At 38.4% G+C, this 16,754-nt stretch overlaps 2 protein-coding genes and 1 pseudogene across 3 annotated transcripts in view; 2 read left to right on the top strand and 1 right to left on the bottom strand.

Moving 5' to 3' along the window:
* The window catches only part of LOC101295621, an 880,650-nt pseudogene that overhangs the window by 694,042 nt on the left and 169,854 nt on the right, over positions 1-16,754 (top strand). Inside the window, exon 154 of the transcript XR_184594.1 lies at positions 29-466. The product of XR_184594.1 is annotated as an uncharacterized LOC101295621 (transcript). The remainder of the gene's footprint in view (positions 1-28; positions 467-16,754) is intronic.
* Positions 9,568-12,317, bottom strand: LOC101315332. The gene is made up of 6 exons (XM_004297538.1): positions 12,017-12,317; positions 11,267-11,312; positions 10,942-11,062; positions 10,628-10,692; positions 10,135-10,238; positions 9,568-9,959 (listed from the first exon to the last, which is right to left on the bottom strand). The coding sequence occupies exons 1-6, from the start codon at positions 12,134-12,136 to the stop codon at positions 9,921-9,923; spliced, it is 495 nt and encodes a 164-aa protein (XP_004297586.1). The 5' UTR covers positions 12,137-12,317; the 3' UTR covers positions 9,568-9,920.
* Positions 13,331-15,934, top strand: LOC101306326 (SNF1-related protein kinase regulatory subunit gamma-1-like). Its single transcript, XM_004297508.1, has 6 exons — positions 13,331-13,610; positions 13,967-14,139; positions 14,291-14,494; positions 14,580-14,855; positions 15,119-15,282; positions 15,371-15,934. Exons 1-6 carry the CDS (start codon positions 13,427-13,429, stop codon positions 15,666-15,668), a joined length of 1,299 nt encoding a protein of 432 aa, XP_004297556.1. The 5' UTR covers positions 13,331-13,426; the 3' UTR covers positions 15,669-15,934.

Raw genomic sequence — 16,754 nt, 5'->3', positions numbered from 1 at the left:
ACACCTAAAAAATTGTTCGTGTTTCCAGGTTTGTCAGTAAGGAAAATTATCGTGATACCCTCGGCATGTTAGCCCATATTCTTGTATTGGGCACCAACACCAGCTGGAGAGAAATACCATCTCTTCCTCCCGGGGGATTATGCGCGTTTAATCTTTGTGCATACGGAGATATGCATTGGCTGATTACAAGAGTTACAGGAGGTGTTACAAAAGAGCTTATAATTTCTTTCGACTTCAAAAAAGAAGAGTTTCATTGGACTCCTACTCCTCCAACACTGCGAAGCTCGAACAAGAACTCAGTCTTGGACTTGCTTACTTTAAGAGGATCCATGGCCATTGTGGAGACTTTTCCATCGCCAGAAGGAGGTATAAAGGTCGAGATATGGGTGTTGAAAGATTATGCAAAGAAGGAATGGGTGAGAGAATACAACATAAATGTCGACATGCGTCCTGAGTTTGAGTTGAAGTATGCGACTTGTGGTGAATGAGAGCATGGTATCTTTTTCAATGTCCATCCAATTGTCGAGGCTACTCCTAAATTGTTTTTGGATCTTAGAAGTGCTTCTGTCAATATTGCGATAGTCCCTCTTGGGACTGAGTTGCTTGTAACCATCATGAGCTATACCAACAGCTTGATTTCCTTGAAAGATTTTGTTACTTTAGGTAACAGTACCGATGAGCCTAGCTCATGATGAGTTAGATTACTTGACTAAAGGCCCTGCACAAGGCTTTAGCTGTCCTTGAACGTATACCTACAAGGATAGCTTGAGATTTCAGAACTTACAGACGATTTTTGTGTTCATCGTCAAGGAATTTGCAATTGTGATTGAAGATCCTACTGACTATGGTGATCACTGATCTTAAATTAAGGTAATACTACTAATGCATAATGTATGGCATCCAAGGTTTTTGAATTTTGTTTGATGTGATTAATATTAAACACTGTGGCTGAAAGAAAGCAAAGAGGTTTAAGGATCAGAATTAGGGAAAAGTTCATAAAAGAATTAGATTCATCACGATCAGTTTTTGAAATCTTCTGCTTGGTCTATTAAATACCTGGCAACAAAAAATGATCAATTTGAATATCAAATTTATACTTTCATCTTTAATCCGTGAACGATCTATTAAAACTATGTTATATTAGTTATATCTCGTACATTTTAAAAAATGGTAACCATTTATTTACTTTATAATACAAATTTTCAATCCAAATTTCCAATTGCATTTCTTGCTCTATGCTCCATTTATATAACCACCACACCTCCTGACAATCCACGCACAACACTGAGACTCTCCGTCGCCATTCCCAAACATTCTACCATTAGATTGACGTAAATGGTGACAAAACAAACAGTATACTATCGAGTTATAAAGTTACACGCACAATATGTTAACCTTGAATACAATCTAGGTAAACTATTTGCGGTGACGCTAGCGTGCTCCTTCAAAATGACATTTTAATTTTATGCCAATTTTTTAAAATTAATTTTGATGTTCTTGAATGGTAAACTATGGTGTATCTTCAACTGTTAGTTTTTTTTTTTTTTTTCTTTATGTTTTATGCTTTTAGTCAAATAATCTTTTACATACATCAAATGATTCATGCCATCATGAGATTTTAGAGACTAGCTAGGGGTATTATTTTCTCCACACTTCTGTCATGCATACATGGAAACACATTTTTGGACTCAGCTGCATTGATTGTTATATTTCTAGACACATTTTGCAAATGAATGTTTTGTGTCTTTTTAACCACAACTTTCTCACTTGTTTGATATAAAAACCAGATAGGTGCATTAATTGTATATAATTTCAGTCAAATTACTGTTAGATAGGAATGCAACTATGCAATTAGTTTCAACCACTTTTAGTCATGAAAATTATAAAATGTTAGAGGAAATTAAATCGATGGAATAATGAATTCAATAAAGACTTGCTAAGAAGAATCGAAGCGTTGTGTGGGAACAAATGCGCTTTCCAACTATAACTTACAGAGGCCTTCCGGCCATCTCAGTTTGTGGCAGCAGGAGGATGAGGCAAGAGAACAAGCTCCGCCCTGCTTAGCAATCTCACCCTTCCAAGCGAAGAAGAATTCCCAATACCCATTTTGTTACTACTTAGATGCGCTGCCGCATCGAGCGTGTCGCTTGAGACCGCGTAGTTTGTAAACATCAAGAGATATATCAGAATCTTGATTTTCTTGATAGTTTTGGTACTTTAAGTTATTATATTAGTGATCGATGAGCCTAGCTCAGTGATGAACTGCTTACTTGACTAAAGGCCCTGCACAAGGCTTTAGCTATCCTTGAGTATATGTGTATGGACAGTATGGTTGTGTACGTTCATTCTTGTATACTATGTGGTAAGAATGTAAGAGGTTTAATGAAACATGAGTTAGAGATTACGGTACAAACATTTTTTTATTTTATTTTAGTTTCAGCTTTATACTCTATGATTTTAGTCAAATAATCTTTTACGTACACTTACATACATCAAATGATGGAAGCCATTATGAGATTTTAGAGACTCGCTAGAGGGTATTATTTTCTATACACTTCTGTCATGCATGGAAACACATTTTTGGACTCAGCATTTCATTGTTAAATTTCTACAAATTAAACATTTTGCAAATAAATACTTTCTGTCATTTTAATTTTGACGTTGGATGTACCAACTACCAAGTTTCAACTTCAAAGTTGTTTGTCCCACCATTGCATTGATGTTACCACTTACCAGTCCAATAATGCACATATTCAAACGAAAGCTGAGAAGAAGTATACGAAAGCGAACCTGAAGAACCTTGGACCTTTCATGAACACGTACTATTACGTGTTTATAGTTGTACAAGTTTTGGATTTTGCGTTATTTATAGCTTAGTGCTTTTCTTTCTCGTTAATTAATTAAGTTCATGAAACAATAATCCTCATGTATATAGGAATAGAAATGAACGTACCGTCCAATCAATCACGGTACATAATAGACGTTTTTAGATCGATCGACAACTCCACGAGTCCTTCACCAGCACACTCGAAAGCTAAGCTTTGCAATGATGTTGAGGTTCTTGCTTGAGTGGAATCCCAACCTAACTTCGACATGGGTTTCGTCTGCATTGTCTTATCAGGTCTCTCTGCTCGAAATGGCTAAACATGTACCAGCTTTGTACATAGCTGCTTTCTCTATCAAATTTGGGGGTTGGTTTTGGAACCATATGGGACCGTGTTCATGTCCAAAGCTAAAGGAAAGCTAGATTGCATTGTAGTTAATTTGTACTTCAATCACAAACCTCTGTCATCAAGTCAGTATGGTTGTTTAGGTTTCATGCTTGATCACTTCTAGATGGAGTGTGTGTGCATGAAGCTCAAGGTAGTTTGTAATTCACACATGCATGAGACTAAACAAAAATATCATTATGTATATCCAACGATCATGATCTTAACAATAACTAATCGCGTGACGTATTATGAGAAACGTACATGCATGAATAAGACATGAAATAATCATTTAAAACGTGAGAAACGTGTTTTATATATGAGATATTTTACTGCATGTGTCACGTATTGAATGATCATTGTCATTTCTTCAATTACTATATATGAACTCAATTCTTTTGTATCTTTTACGATTTTGTTCAGATATCTCAACAGATAATATGAAACGAAATAGTACTAACATGTATACACTCATTTATATGGCAATATTATTGAAAATTCTATAATGTATTAATGTGAGACATGCATTCAATTATCCTAAAGTGGTAAAATCATTTTTCAATGCAAAGTAAAAATTTCTCTCTTTAAAGTGGTGACGTTTGTCCGTAAAATGCTAAATAAGTTCTCAAAGCAGTAGGAGAAATGTTAACACACCATGTCTAGCTTACTCAAATTTTATTAAATTAAAGGGATATAACGCGTATGTATTGTATTATCACATGAAATACTGTATAACATATATTACATTTCACAAGTTGTTGCTCGAGATTTTTGTGTGTGTGTTATTTCACTACTCGTCCTTGTTTTTTAAGAGTAAATTTAGAGCTTAAAGTTTATCTCGGATCAACAACAAATCTATCACTGAAACAGTCGACCTTAGCTATAGCATTTGTATGAACGAAGTAAAAAAAATTTAAGAGGAATACAAACTACAACTTCATATATTGATCCTCAAAGCAATTCGTTTACATATCAAACGGGGGAACCCGATAAAAATAGTGATCAATCTAATTAAACAGCTTAATAAAATTGGTTATAATCTTGACTGGTGCAATACCATCTTAATACTAATACGGATATACGGATATACGTATTAATATTAAGTTCTAACTTCTCTTTTGAACCAAGACCTTCAACCCACCGGCCATGTGTGCCGTCAAGAGAGGAACAAAAACCGGTTTGTCCATTTCATGAACCGGTTTGATCTCAAACCGCCTCAACACCGAAGCCATTACATACTTCATCTGAATAAAAGCCATCTCCTTCCCAAGACAAACTCTCGGACCGGCCTGGAAAACCGGAAATTTGTAAGGACTCACCATTTTCATCACCCTACCCGATTCATCACTGAACCACCTGTCCGGTTTGAACTCGAACCGGTCCTTCCCCCACAGCTCCTCCATCCTCCCCATCCCATAAGGAAAATACGTGACTCTATCCCCTTTCCCAACCCAAGTCCCGTCCGGCAAAACAGTCCCGGCCTCGGCATGCTTAGAGTCCCACGGGACCGGCGGGTACAGCCGCATTGACTCGCACAAGCAAGCCCTCAGATATTTCATTTCTTGCAACTCTTCAAACCCTAATGCTGCAGTACCACTCTCAATAGTATCATTGTTTAGTACTTCTGCAACTTCGTTCACTATCTCATGCTGTACGCTCGGATGCTTGCTGAGCAACCAAAACAGCCAAGTCATAGCGGAGGGCGTCGTGTCCCGTCCGGCCAGTATGAAGCTTATCACCATGTCTCTCACCACTTTCTCATCGTGTCCCGCCAATAACAAACGTGACAACAAGTCACTCCCGCAGCTCTTTCCCTCATTTTCTTCAAGGATTTTCCTTTTGTTATCTACTATTTCTGCAATAACAAAACAGGAAAGTATTAAACACTAAATATCGATACTAAGAGAGGCATGAAAAGTCTGAAAATACACAAACATTAACCTAAATGTGGGAAAAGCTGCATGTATTAGAGAAAAATTATATGAACACTATTGTTTTTATCAAAGAACGTCAGTCTTTATATTGAATAACTGTTGGAAAACAAAATGAACACGAACTGTCCGAAAGGCTCACGTAAATAGGTAACCATGCGAGACTACCAAGAAAGACCTAAACAATTTCTATGGTGAGAACCATAGAGTAGACACCTATGAACACTTGAGATTGAAGCTATTGAAGGAAAAGAAACATATAGTAGATAGTTTTTCATACCTTGAACAGAATCATGTACGACTTTGATAGCATCTTTGAGCTTGCTTTCAGAACCAACAGCCAAAGCGCGCTTCAGCTTCCAAATCACGTAGAGCGGCGCCGTTGCACGCCGGGCACTTATCTCCGACGCGCAGTCGAAGGCCTTGACGAGCGGCGGCACAGGGCGGGACAAGTCGAGGCAAAACGGGTCGGTACCCAAGGAGACCTTACAAACCGTGTCAAAAGAAAACCTCTTCAACACGTCTTGCATGTCTAAAACCCTTTGACTCTCTGCAGCTTCTTCTAGAAGCGGAACAAGTCGCTGCTCCACTTCCTCCTCCAGAGTTTTCACGACGAACTCCCTTAAAGACCTTGTGCTAAACTCATGGCTGGCAAGCTTGCGCTGCGTTGACCACAGCTCACCGTCGACGTTGAATATGCCGCAGCCGAACAAGTCGCCGAGGAACTCCGTGAGGGGCTTGCCTTTTGGGAAGTTGGAGAAGTTGGTCTTGAGAATGTACCCACATTGGCCGGGTTTGCCGTCACAATGATACGTCGCCCCACGCCGAGGCGTTGGAGGACGATAGTTTGTGATGGCGAGGTGGACAACATGTCGGTGTACCATTCCAGGAGACGGTGCTGGTTTTTGTAGAAGGAGATGAGGCAACCGATTATAGGGTAGGAAGGAGGGCCGTAGGAGGAGAAGAGGGAAGGCTTTTTCGACGATTTGAGGGCATAGGATTGTTGGATGATGGAGAACAAGAAGTAGAGGAGGAGAAGGGTTAGACACCAGAGTATGAAGAGAGGAGTGATGAACATGATGGGTTGCTCTTGGAATAATTTTTAAAAAAAATTTGATGAAGCAAATTAAGCTTGGTATAGGAGTTGATATGATAGATGATAAGGGTGGAGATCGAGGGGGTATATATGTGTGTTCGAGAGAGCTAGCGACCACATGTTGGAATATTGATCCCCATCAGAAAATAATATGACACGGATCAAAAAATAAATAACAAATAATACGACAATCGTTATCACATGATTCTCGAGAGATAGGGATGTTGAGACTTGACAGAGAGTATGGAAATATTTTCAATAGTCCAGGATTTGGAGGTGGTGATTTTCTAAATGTGGGATTTAGTTATCATTTGCAGATTTGTTTCTTCTTTTCTTTAATAGTGCAAATTTGTTTTATTTATCAAGTGTATTAATCGAATATATATAACTCCGGTGAGCATGGTGAAAACGCCATTCGTTTTTTCATATTGTTGTTTTTGGACAGCTCAAAGATTTACGTACTTTCCAAATGTACATATGTATATGGTAGGAGGAAATTTTTTAAATGGTGCCCTAAGTTAAGTTCATTCATCATTTTGACATCTCAATCTTGAAAACCATGATAATGGTACCTCAACACTTAAACCTAACTCAACATTAGTTCCTTCCGTGATTGACACTGTTAAATTTGGGCAAAATTGTTTCTTCATGTTTTCCCTCCACAAACATTATCAGTTGAATTAGAGTTTCTCAACGTGAATATATCAACTATGAATGTGAGTCATATTACCTAGTTATATTTGATTGTTCTATTAAGTACATATGTTTCATGAACTTCTGTACTTGATACAAAATACATTTTAATCAATGTTGATTCTTTCTCTCACCGGTGGGTTTCAAAAGCTACATTTAATTTTAATTATGGATATTAATGGCCAATGGTGTATTATAATTTCTAGATGTCTTTAATTTTTGTATACAGCCAACACATGAAGACATTATTCTGGAGGAAAATGTTTGTGGAGAGAAAAGATTTAGGGAGGGAAAACATGAAAAAACAATTTTTCCCATGGATAAAGTCCAACTTAACAGTGTCAATCACAGAGAAAACTAATGTTAGATTGGGTTTAAGTGTGGTACCATTATCATAGTTTTCAAAATTGAGATGTCAAAATGATGAATGGACTTAACTTGAGGCACCATTTGAAAAATTTCCTCATATGCGAGTGTACGTTCGACTTTATATGTTCGTTCAAATACTAACTGATTAAGAGATTCATGCTCAATTATCATGTGATCGATGTAAATCATATGGTGAGCAGGTGAAGAGATCGAATTAGTTTTTTTTTATGTAGAGATGTTTAATTTGTTTTCAACCCTTCTTGTAAATCTAAGGATGATTGAGCATGACTCTTGATGAGTTAGTGAACGGGTGAACACTACGTACTACATGTGACTACGTGTGTTACCATTCGTCACTTGCCAAATGTGAGCAACAAAATGAGTTTGTTTGGCAAGAAATGATCAACAAGATCGTCATCTTCATCCTTCAATTTCACTCTATATATGATGTACTCTGCTTGTTGAAAATTTTAAACATGCAACTAATATTATTTAGTGTTTGACATGCTCAGTTATGAACCCTAGCTTAGTGCTAAACCCTTGGTATTATATTAAGATCGAATTCTCCTTGATATACTAGTCAATCTAGCCTCGAGTACTTTTAGCATGTCCGTTATTTTCCAACACTCAAATACGCACATGAATCACATTGCGCTGCCGTAGTTGCAAATCATTTGGTTTTGACTGTGGGGACTTTGATTTGGAAGTCGAAGCTCCCTCTTCTGGTTTGGCTGAAGTGATAGAGTTTGACTTAATCAGATCAAGTATTTGATTAATGGACGACACAATAATATCAAGGAGAGAATTTCGAACACAGATTGGAAATGGTCGACATTATAACTTCAAATTTTTCATTGAATTCAAACCAGAGATATATGAACGAGTCACCAAAGTTTTTTAGTCATGGCGTTTGTTTCATGCTGTGCCGGAATATATAGCAAAAAGTGAAAACCCACATGGAAAATAACAAGCACGTTTTTGTTTCCCCAAGTCGAACCACTGTTACTGCACTACCTAGCTAGCTTGGAGAAGAATCAAACACCATGTAATACTAGTCCCACCTTATCTTTCCCCGCTGGAATCTGCTTTATAGTTTAGCATCAAAGTGAAACTGATGAGAGTCATCACACTAGGAGTAGCAGTAGCTACCCATCGGTACATACTACATACCGACCGATAGATACGTATAAGAGAGATACAAAATACGAACGATCGTAGTCTAAATGTTGTCGATCCATGCTTTCATTTTCAGTTAAGATTTTGTAGCCCTAGCTACAGTTCATTTTCTTCTGATTTAATAAAGGACTTGAATGTAATTAGGTCGTTCTCAATCTCTCTCATTTCTCACCGGCGTACGAATAAATTGAAAAGGCATCGACCGACACCAATTGCATGCTAATTAAAGAAAAGTAGCCTCAGAATTGCAGATATAGATATTTTTCCTGATACCTAAATCTTGAATATTAAGCAATTGTGCTTAATATTCACCTTACAATCAATGGATCTCATGCTTCAAACGTGGGAAGAAGCTATTTTAACCAAAAAAGACATGTATATATATTGAGTTCTGTAACGTTATGCATCATCATCGAGAGCGACATCAATGGAGCATCAAAAACAACAAAACGAAGCGAACACTGTAGAAATGGAAGCCCTAGGTAGGTAGGGCAGCATGAAAATGCTGAAGATGGTTTTAAAACAATTTGGCCGTTTCCCACAATGGCTTATGTGGCCGAGAATAGTGAGGGAGACAGCTTTGCTCGGAATTGGTTGGTGGGAAAGTAAGTTTACCTGGCTTTGGCCTGAGAAGCTTGTTCGATTCTGGTTGGTTGGTTAAGAAGATACCGACACCTTAATTCGTCGTCCTCAGGCGAACTCATTTCTCACTACTCTTTTTTACAATTACATAAATGTGCCCAATTGTGAAGCTGCCATCCAATCCAAGAGTTCGGCGCCCACTTGTCTCGACTTAGGATAAGCAAAGTCTAATCCAAACTATATGCAAGGAAAGATTGATCGCTTTGGCCGAAATCCACATTAACGTCTTATTCACACACCAGATAGTAATTGAACTAATGAGAAACTTTTTTCAATCAATTTTAATTTGTCTCCTAAACGTGAGGATCTTGAAGAGTTTATGTGCATACAATAAACGTGGTGTTGAGAAACTTGGAAATGCTTAAAATCTAATTGTGTTTAGCTGCTGTCAATGGTCTATAGGAGAATCTTTGGTTGGAACACGATGGATTTTCTGGGAGAGATGATACAATTCTCATCAAGGAAGGCATCGTTGCATAAAGCTAGAGTGCAAACAACTTGCTCATGATTTTGGGAGCTCACAAAAAAGAAAAATTCATATTACAACAGTGCCAAAACCCAGGAATAATAACAATGATCTTCTGCATCAAGGTCCAACAATACTGGCGCTCAAAATCAAAGTTGAAAGGGCAGAAGTCAAGCCATAATCTCCCAAGGTCTCCATTTCAGTTATCCATAATTCCAGCTACTACATTCCTAGTTTACATAAACAAGAACCGGCGTTACTTTTCTTCCCCTAAAGTACACATACACTGATACAGAGATGAACTGTTACCACACCACCTGAAACTATTGCCTATATCCTCAACCACTTGAACTTCTCAGCCGTGCAATCAATTCCTCCTGCACGTAATTGAATTGAAGAATAACGTCAGATTCTGATTCAATCCAGCAACAAGTCCAAATACAGTAAATAAAAAATTTACAAATTATTAAATGCTAATGGTCCAATGGTCTATACGCTATAATTAATTTGTAGATATATAATTTGCAAGAATGTATTTATCTCAATACTTGCCTTCTTTCCCTTTACAGAAAGCCCTTTAGCCTTCAGAAGGGCACGGAGCCTCTCTACAGTTAATCCCTGGAAGTCCCTACCAGCTGCTTGACTACTTGATTCCTCTGTAAGTTGAATCAAACAAAAACTCAGATTATTATTAAGTTCGCGGAACTCCTAAAACATGTTTAACTAGTATCAAGATTGTGAGACAGTGCAGTCCAAACTACTGCACTAGCACAAAATTGGATGCTCTACAATAAGCATTACTGATTATTTTACCACCTAAAATCATGGGAACACCATTCAATTGTTCATCTCCAACGTTCCACAACAATAACCTTGCTATCCACAGACCACAAGAAACCACCACACCAAACCACTTGCTAGTGTTAACGCGAAAGTACAAAACAAAGATATTCAAAATAATAAATCTACCAAACAAAGGTCAGAAGCAATATGATGAGTGATGTTGGACAAATATTTAGTGCAATGAAAAAACTCATAAACCAACCTTGTCGAGGTATCATAGTGGCTTTCTTAGCTGGCGCCCGGTTATCCAAAACTCTCTCAGCAACCCTAAATGATAAAAAGTAACAAATAAATGAGACTGCATTTTCATTGCCAGATCTAATTGAAAATGTATAGGATCACAAATGCACCTATGAGCAATTGAGAAACAGTGAATGCAAATAAGACATTTGATGGTACTCTACTTTTGATTTGCTAGATAGTTTAAGAACATGATCTTATCAAAAAAAAAAAAACTTAAATTGAATCACAAGGACATTTTACTTATGATCCATAACCAAAGGATAGTGATTATACCTCTTTCTTGAGCCTTCAGCTGCACCTGCTCCCTTCACATCCTTTGAATTGTCCTTCTGTTTCTTGAGCTTAAGTGATCTAATCAAAATGTTTTGTTGGTTTGTCTTTATATGTTCATCCTCTGTAAACAAGAACAAGCTCAGAACATGTAATAACTTTCAACTCGTCAATCAAAGTATCTCACCTAGGGTTTACAAGCATCTAATTGAAAGTCAACGGGAGACAAGAGTTAAGCAAAAGCACCAATATAAGCATCTCAAAAAACGGGAGGATATACACCAACAACCACAATAAAACTTTGAAAAACTTAAAAGATAATGGATACCTGGAAGTGATGTCTCGTACTCACAGACACAAACTCGTATCCTACCCTGGAAGAGGATATCATTCATGTAAGCAATAATTTACAGTAAAAATATGAAAACGCATCAGAAATGAAGCATATAAGAGCATCTGTGACATAGTTGGCCATATGCTCCAGAATTTGCAATCCAATACAGAATAGGTAACGCATAGCAGAAAACTCAAAGTTCACTTGCGACAACTTTAGATAATGAAGACGAACCTCTTTGTAACTTTAGAATTCCCTAAGAGGTTATACTACTTCCAAATTTTGATTTACAACGTAAATGGTTGTTATTGGTATAGCCTGAAGTTACCTAAAAGCTGTAACTAGCACAATCGTCACAATCATATTGTATTCACTCCATGCTCAGAGTAGCACCATCACATTTGCATTCTAGAAACTTAAAGTTGAGTACTTGTAACTTGTGTAAACAGCAAATCCATCGAAATCAAAAGAAAGTAAACCCTAACTCAAAATTAACCCAAGATTAACCAAATCGGCTAAAAAGAACTGCAATTTGCACAATTCAGACTGAACCCAAACCGACTTAAGCAGTTAAAAACAAACCCAAAGTCTCCACATTTGGAATTTCGTAACTGTAAAACCCTAGATACTAAAAGCCCAACTGGTAACAAGTCTCAGAGTAAACCCTAGTACCAAAACACAAAGGAATTTCAACACAATATATTGCAATTAAAGGAGAATTGAAGAAAGGAGAGAGGGGATCACCGGATTCAAAGAGAGAACGGGGGCGGAGAAGAGGCCGCGGGAGGGGAGGTTTTGGAGGGAAATGGAAGCGCCGGAAGCCGTTGGATTGGAATCGGACGGCTGAGAAGAGAAGCCCTCCATGGCGGTTGGAGAAGAAGAAGAAGAACCCTAGACTAAAGAATTTGAGGAGTCAAAAAGGGTTTTTGTGTGCGAGTGAGAGAGTTGGGCGGGTATGTGCCAGTGCCACCCTATTAAGCATCAGTATATATACGGGGGATCCGGAATTGCAATAAATTTTGGCGCTCTCTTTTTGTTTTTGTACATAAACTTTCTATTATCAGTCTCTATATCTTATTTTACACAAATTGCTTTGCACTATTTTCTTGTGAGAGAATTCACTAATGTTGAAAATGGGAACGGATTTAAAACACCGACGTACATTCAGACCAACAAGATTAGACTGCTAGATGACATCGAGTGTTCTTCTTTTTAGTTATTTAAAAACAATTGACTATATCAAAAACTGAAATTAGTGTATAAATGTAATTGGCTGCTTGCATTATCGGTGTTTTTGAAAATTATCGACTTTGAAAAATCACATAAGATATACGTTTAATATGCTTTGTTTTACACATCATTTTTCACCGGGTCGTGTTGGATCCAAATTCAAAACTTTAGGGTGTATAACTTAAGACACACTTTCAACTTGCATATATTTATGCAAAGCGAGTTATAATTTCATACAAATTGTTATGAGTAAATTCATGCCATAATTCATTAAAAATGTTTGTTGAATCATGGACCAAAAAGGCAAGAACCTATATTTGGCAAGCAAATGAGTGAGAACTATGTCGACCCGGCCCGTAGTTCTAGCCCACCGTTTCCTTCCCCATTTAGGAACTTCACCCGCCCACTGATCACTACTAAGTACTAATACCGGTCAACGTCCCAGCTCCGTTGCCCAAGCTCCAACCCAATAAGAAACAACCACGTGTTCCTTTCATGACGTCCACGTCACCACTCTAATCATCAGACCACTCCCCGGCGCACATTAGAGTCGCCCACCACCAGTATGGCCAGCATTGAAAACCGGATAGCCTTAAAATAATCCCACACTCATCAAACTCCCCAGGATAAGCATAACCGAACAGCGACTGTCCCCATATCTCATCGCCACCCTCCACGTGTCCAGACAGTCCTCTCCCGCTAAAAAAGTATGCAACCTGTACGGCCAGGATTCTTCGTGTACGATAAGGACAGTGATGTCTACTCATATATTATAGTACAAGTCGTTTGTCTTGGTTGTCCGGTTTTGTAGTTAAATAATGTCAGTGTGTGATCAGAATTATGTCTGTTTCTGAGTAGCAGAGAGAAGAAGGAAAGATCAAGTTTTTGGATAGAGAAGAATTCTAGAGAGAGAAAGAGAGAGAGATGGGTGTGCCGGCGGCGAATAGGGACGGCGAGAGTACTCCGAGGAGTCCAGAGGCGAAGGTGGGGATGCATGTAGAGGATCTGTGGGACATACAAGAGCCTCAGTTGTCTCCCACCGAAAAGCTCAATGCTTGCTTTGAGAGTGTTCCAGTTTCTGACTTCCCTACTGCTCCTTCTAATCAAGGTACCTCATATTCTCTCATTGATTTTGTTTGAATTGATCAGCAGATAAAGTTTGGAGCTTGTGTATGAATTTGAGGTATATATGCACGTATATTATATATATGTATATGAATATATACATGGTGGTGATTAAGTTATCAGGCAACGAGAATTTGATGATGAACATGGATTTGGGGATGTTTAATTTTGATGCGAGTTTTTTTTTTATTGATTTATGATTATACTCATGAATTGGGATTAGAGATCATTTTATTTGTGATAAGATGGATCGATTGTGGTTGTGTTATGATTCAGAGTGGTTTTCTTTGGTGTGTATTGTTGTTGTGTTAATTGTGTGTGGTTAATGTTTGGTTTCAGTGATTGAGATAAAGTCAGACACTAGTTTAGCTGAGGCAGTCAAAATCCTGGCTGAACATAAAATTCTGAGTGCTCCGGTGGTGGATGTCGATGCGCCTGAGGATGCTAGCTGGATTGACAGATATATTGGCATGGTCGAGTTTGCGGGGATTGTTGTGTGGATTCTACATCAGGTTAGCATCCTAAGTTGCTATTAACCAATTGTTTTTTTTGGCTTAAATTGGAGTGATTTATTTTGAAGATTGCACATTTTAATTAACAATGCTGTTACATTGCTTCCTGATGATGATTTGAAAACATGATGTTTATGTTGATATTTAACAGTCAGAACCGTCATCTCCAAGGACTCCGAGGACTCCAAGTACTCCGAGTAGTCCATCTAGTGCAACTGCTATAGCGGCAGCTGCTAATGGACTAAAAGGTCTTGATCTTGCAGGACTGTTAGAAAACGGCTCTGACTTTGCTGTGCCAACTTCAGGAAACTTTTTTGAGGCTTTGACTTCTTCCGAGTTTTACAAGAACACACAGGTGACTATTCAGCATTCACTCATCTTCGACAGCATAGCTAGTATTACTTCATTCATTTGACTGGTAATAACATTTGTGCATGCAGGTTCGAGATATCTCAGGGTCGTTCCGATGGGCACCATTTCTGGCCTTGCAGAAGGACAACACCTTTCTGACCATGCTCTTGCTGCTCTCAAAGTACAAAATGAAGAGCGTTCCTGTAGTTGATTTAGGTGAAGGGAAGATTGATAACATCATCACGCAAGCTGCTGTCATTCATATGTTAGCAGAATGTGCTGGTCTTCAGTGGTTTGAAAGCTGGGGAACCAAGAAACTATCAGAACTTGGTCTCCCCCTAATGACTGCTGATTGCATTGTGAAGGTGCATACTTCCCTTTCCTTTTAAGTATCTTTCATTGGATGTTGAAAATTACATGCATAGTCATCTACAATGCACTAAAGGCAGAAACATACGAGGATGGGTGGACAATAGCAAAACTGATCCCTTTGAAGTTCTTGTAATTTGGACAACTGTTTCATGCCTCAAATACATGAACAATTACAATTTCCGTTTTAAGCACAATGACTTCTTTAGCAGGCATGTTTGTCAATTTATTTTAAAATGCTGAATGTTTATATTTACAGGTGTATGAGGATGAACCAGTGCTCCAAGCATTTAAGCTGATGAGGAAAAAGAAGGTTGGTGGGTTACCTGTCATTGAAAGTGGCGGTAGCAAGGCAGTCGGTAATATAAGCTTAAGAGATGTTCAGTTCTTGCTCACTGCACCAGAAATCTACCATGATTACAGGTTTGTACCAAAATTTGTTTAGAAGTTTTCGTAACAAACTTTTAGGTGCGATGCAATAGTAGATCATTAATTTGACTGACTTGTACAGATCCATCACGGCGAAAAACTTCCTGACAGCTGTTAGAAGCCATCTACAGAAGCAACATGAAGTCTACCCAATGCTGAGTACTATGGTTACTTGCAAAAGGGACGATACCATTAAGGATTTGATTCTGAAGCTGGACACTGAGAAGATCCACCGCGTGTATGTGGTGGGTGACAATGGAAATCTGGAAGGAGTCATTACGTTGAGGGACATCATCTCGAGGCTAGTCCATGAGCCCCGTGGCTACTTCGGTGACTTCTTTGATGGTGTTTTGCCCCTGCCCCAAAGCACCAGGGTTTAAGAATGAGGTATTAAGAAGAAAAAGTTCTGATCTTTCTCTGAATGATTGAACATTTTTGGTTTTGGTTTTCTTTTCTGCCTTTCCTGTAATGAGCTCTTCTCGTCTGTCCTATCATTGCCTGTTTTGTTCTCGAACAGGAAATCATCTGTAAATAATTTCTGTCAGTTTCACAGAGTTTTAATTGCTGTAAATTTGTAGTATATCCCATAAGCACCAGGCGAGCCTTTTGCAGTAGGAATGAAATAAATAACCTTCTCTTCCATCTTAAAATCTGCTATCTAATTTTTGGCTGTTGATACTTCACACTTGCTTATAGATTATGTGATGCAAGGAAAAGATGCGGACTCTTCTGCGATTCCTTAATGTAGTATTCAAAAGGATTTCACAGTTGAAAGAAGCAACTTCAAAACTAAATCAAAAGGTTTTAAGATCAAAAGTAAAGCCAAACATTGGGAGAGAAGAAGCACATGCATTAGCAAACAGCAATGCCCTACTGCACCAAGAGCACCAAATGTAGACATGGCACGTTTGATGGTCACGCTTGCCTCATAGCAATTGGGGTTTTCAGCTGGGGAATGGGGCGACAGTGTTCTGTTCTGGTTAGGCTTCTTTTTTCTCCGGTCATGTCTCTCCTGTCTGGTAGGGTTCTCTAGAAGGTTCTGTCTTTCTCATCATTCATTCTGATCCAATGGCTTTGGATGTGGGCTCTAAATCTGTTCGTGTTTACCTGTGATTCGGACACAGAGGCCAGGATGAGGTGTTGCTAAGACTAAGAGCACTTTCAAACAATCAATAGCGATTTTGACAACCTTCGAAAGGTTCTCAAAAACTAAAAGCTTTCCAAATCAAAAACGTTTTTGACAACCTTTGGAAAGGAGGGTAACGAGTGACTAAAGTCGCTGCCATCACAACCACTGCAAGTGCCGTTGCGGTTGAGCGTTCAAGTAGGGAACTCTCCAATTAGTGTTTCGATTACGAAGCTGTCAAAGTGACACTCATTGTGCTGCAATCATAGTTAGAGGCTTAGAGCATTTCGCATGCGCCGACATTGGGATGCCAATCAACAACAACAAACAGTGTCATGTG

The sequence above is a fragment of the Fragaria vesca genome, linkage group LG4 (assembly GCF_000184155.1).
Source record: "Fragaria vesca subsp. vesca linkage group LG4, FraVesHawaii_1.0, whole genome shotgun sequence".
Classification (NCBI taxonomy): domain Eukaryota; kingdom Viridiplantae; phylum Streptophyta; class Magnoliopsida; order Rosales; family Rosaceae; genus Fragaria; species Fragaria vesca.
The sequence above is the reverse complement of the archived record's forward strand: the minus strand, read 5'-3'. Positions and strand labels throughout refer to the sequence as shown.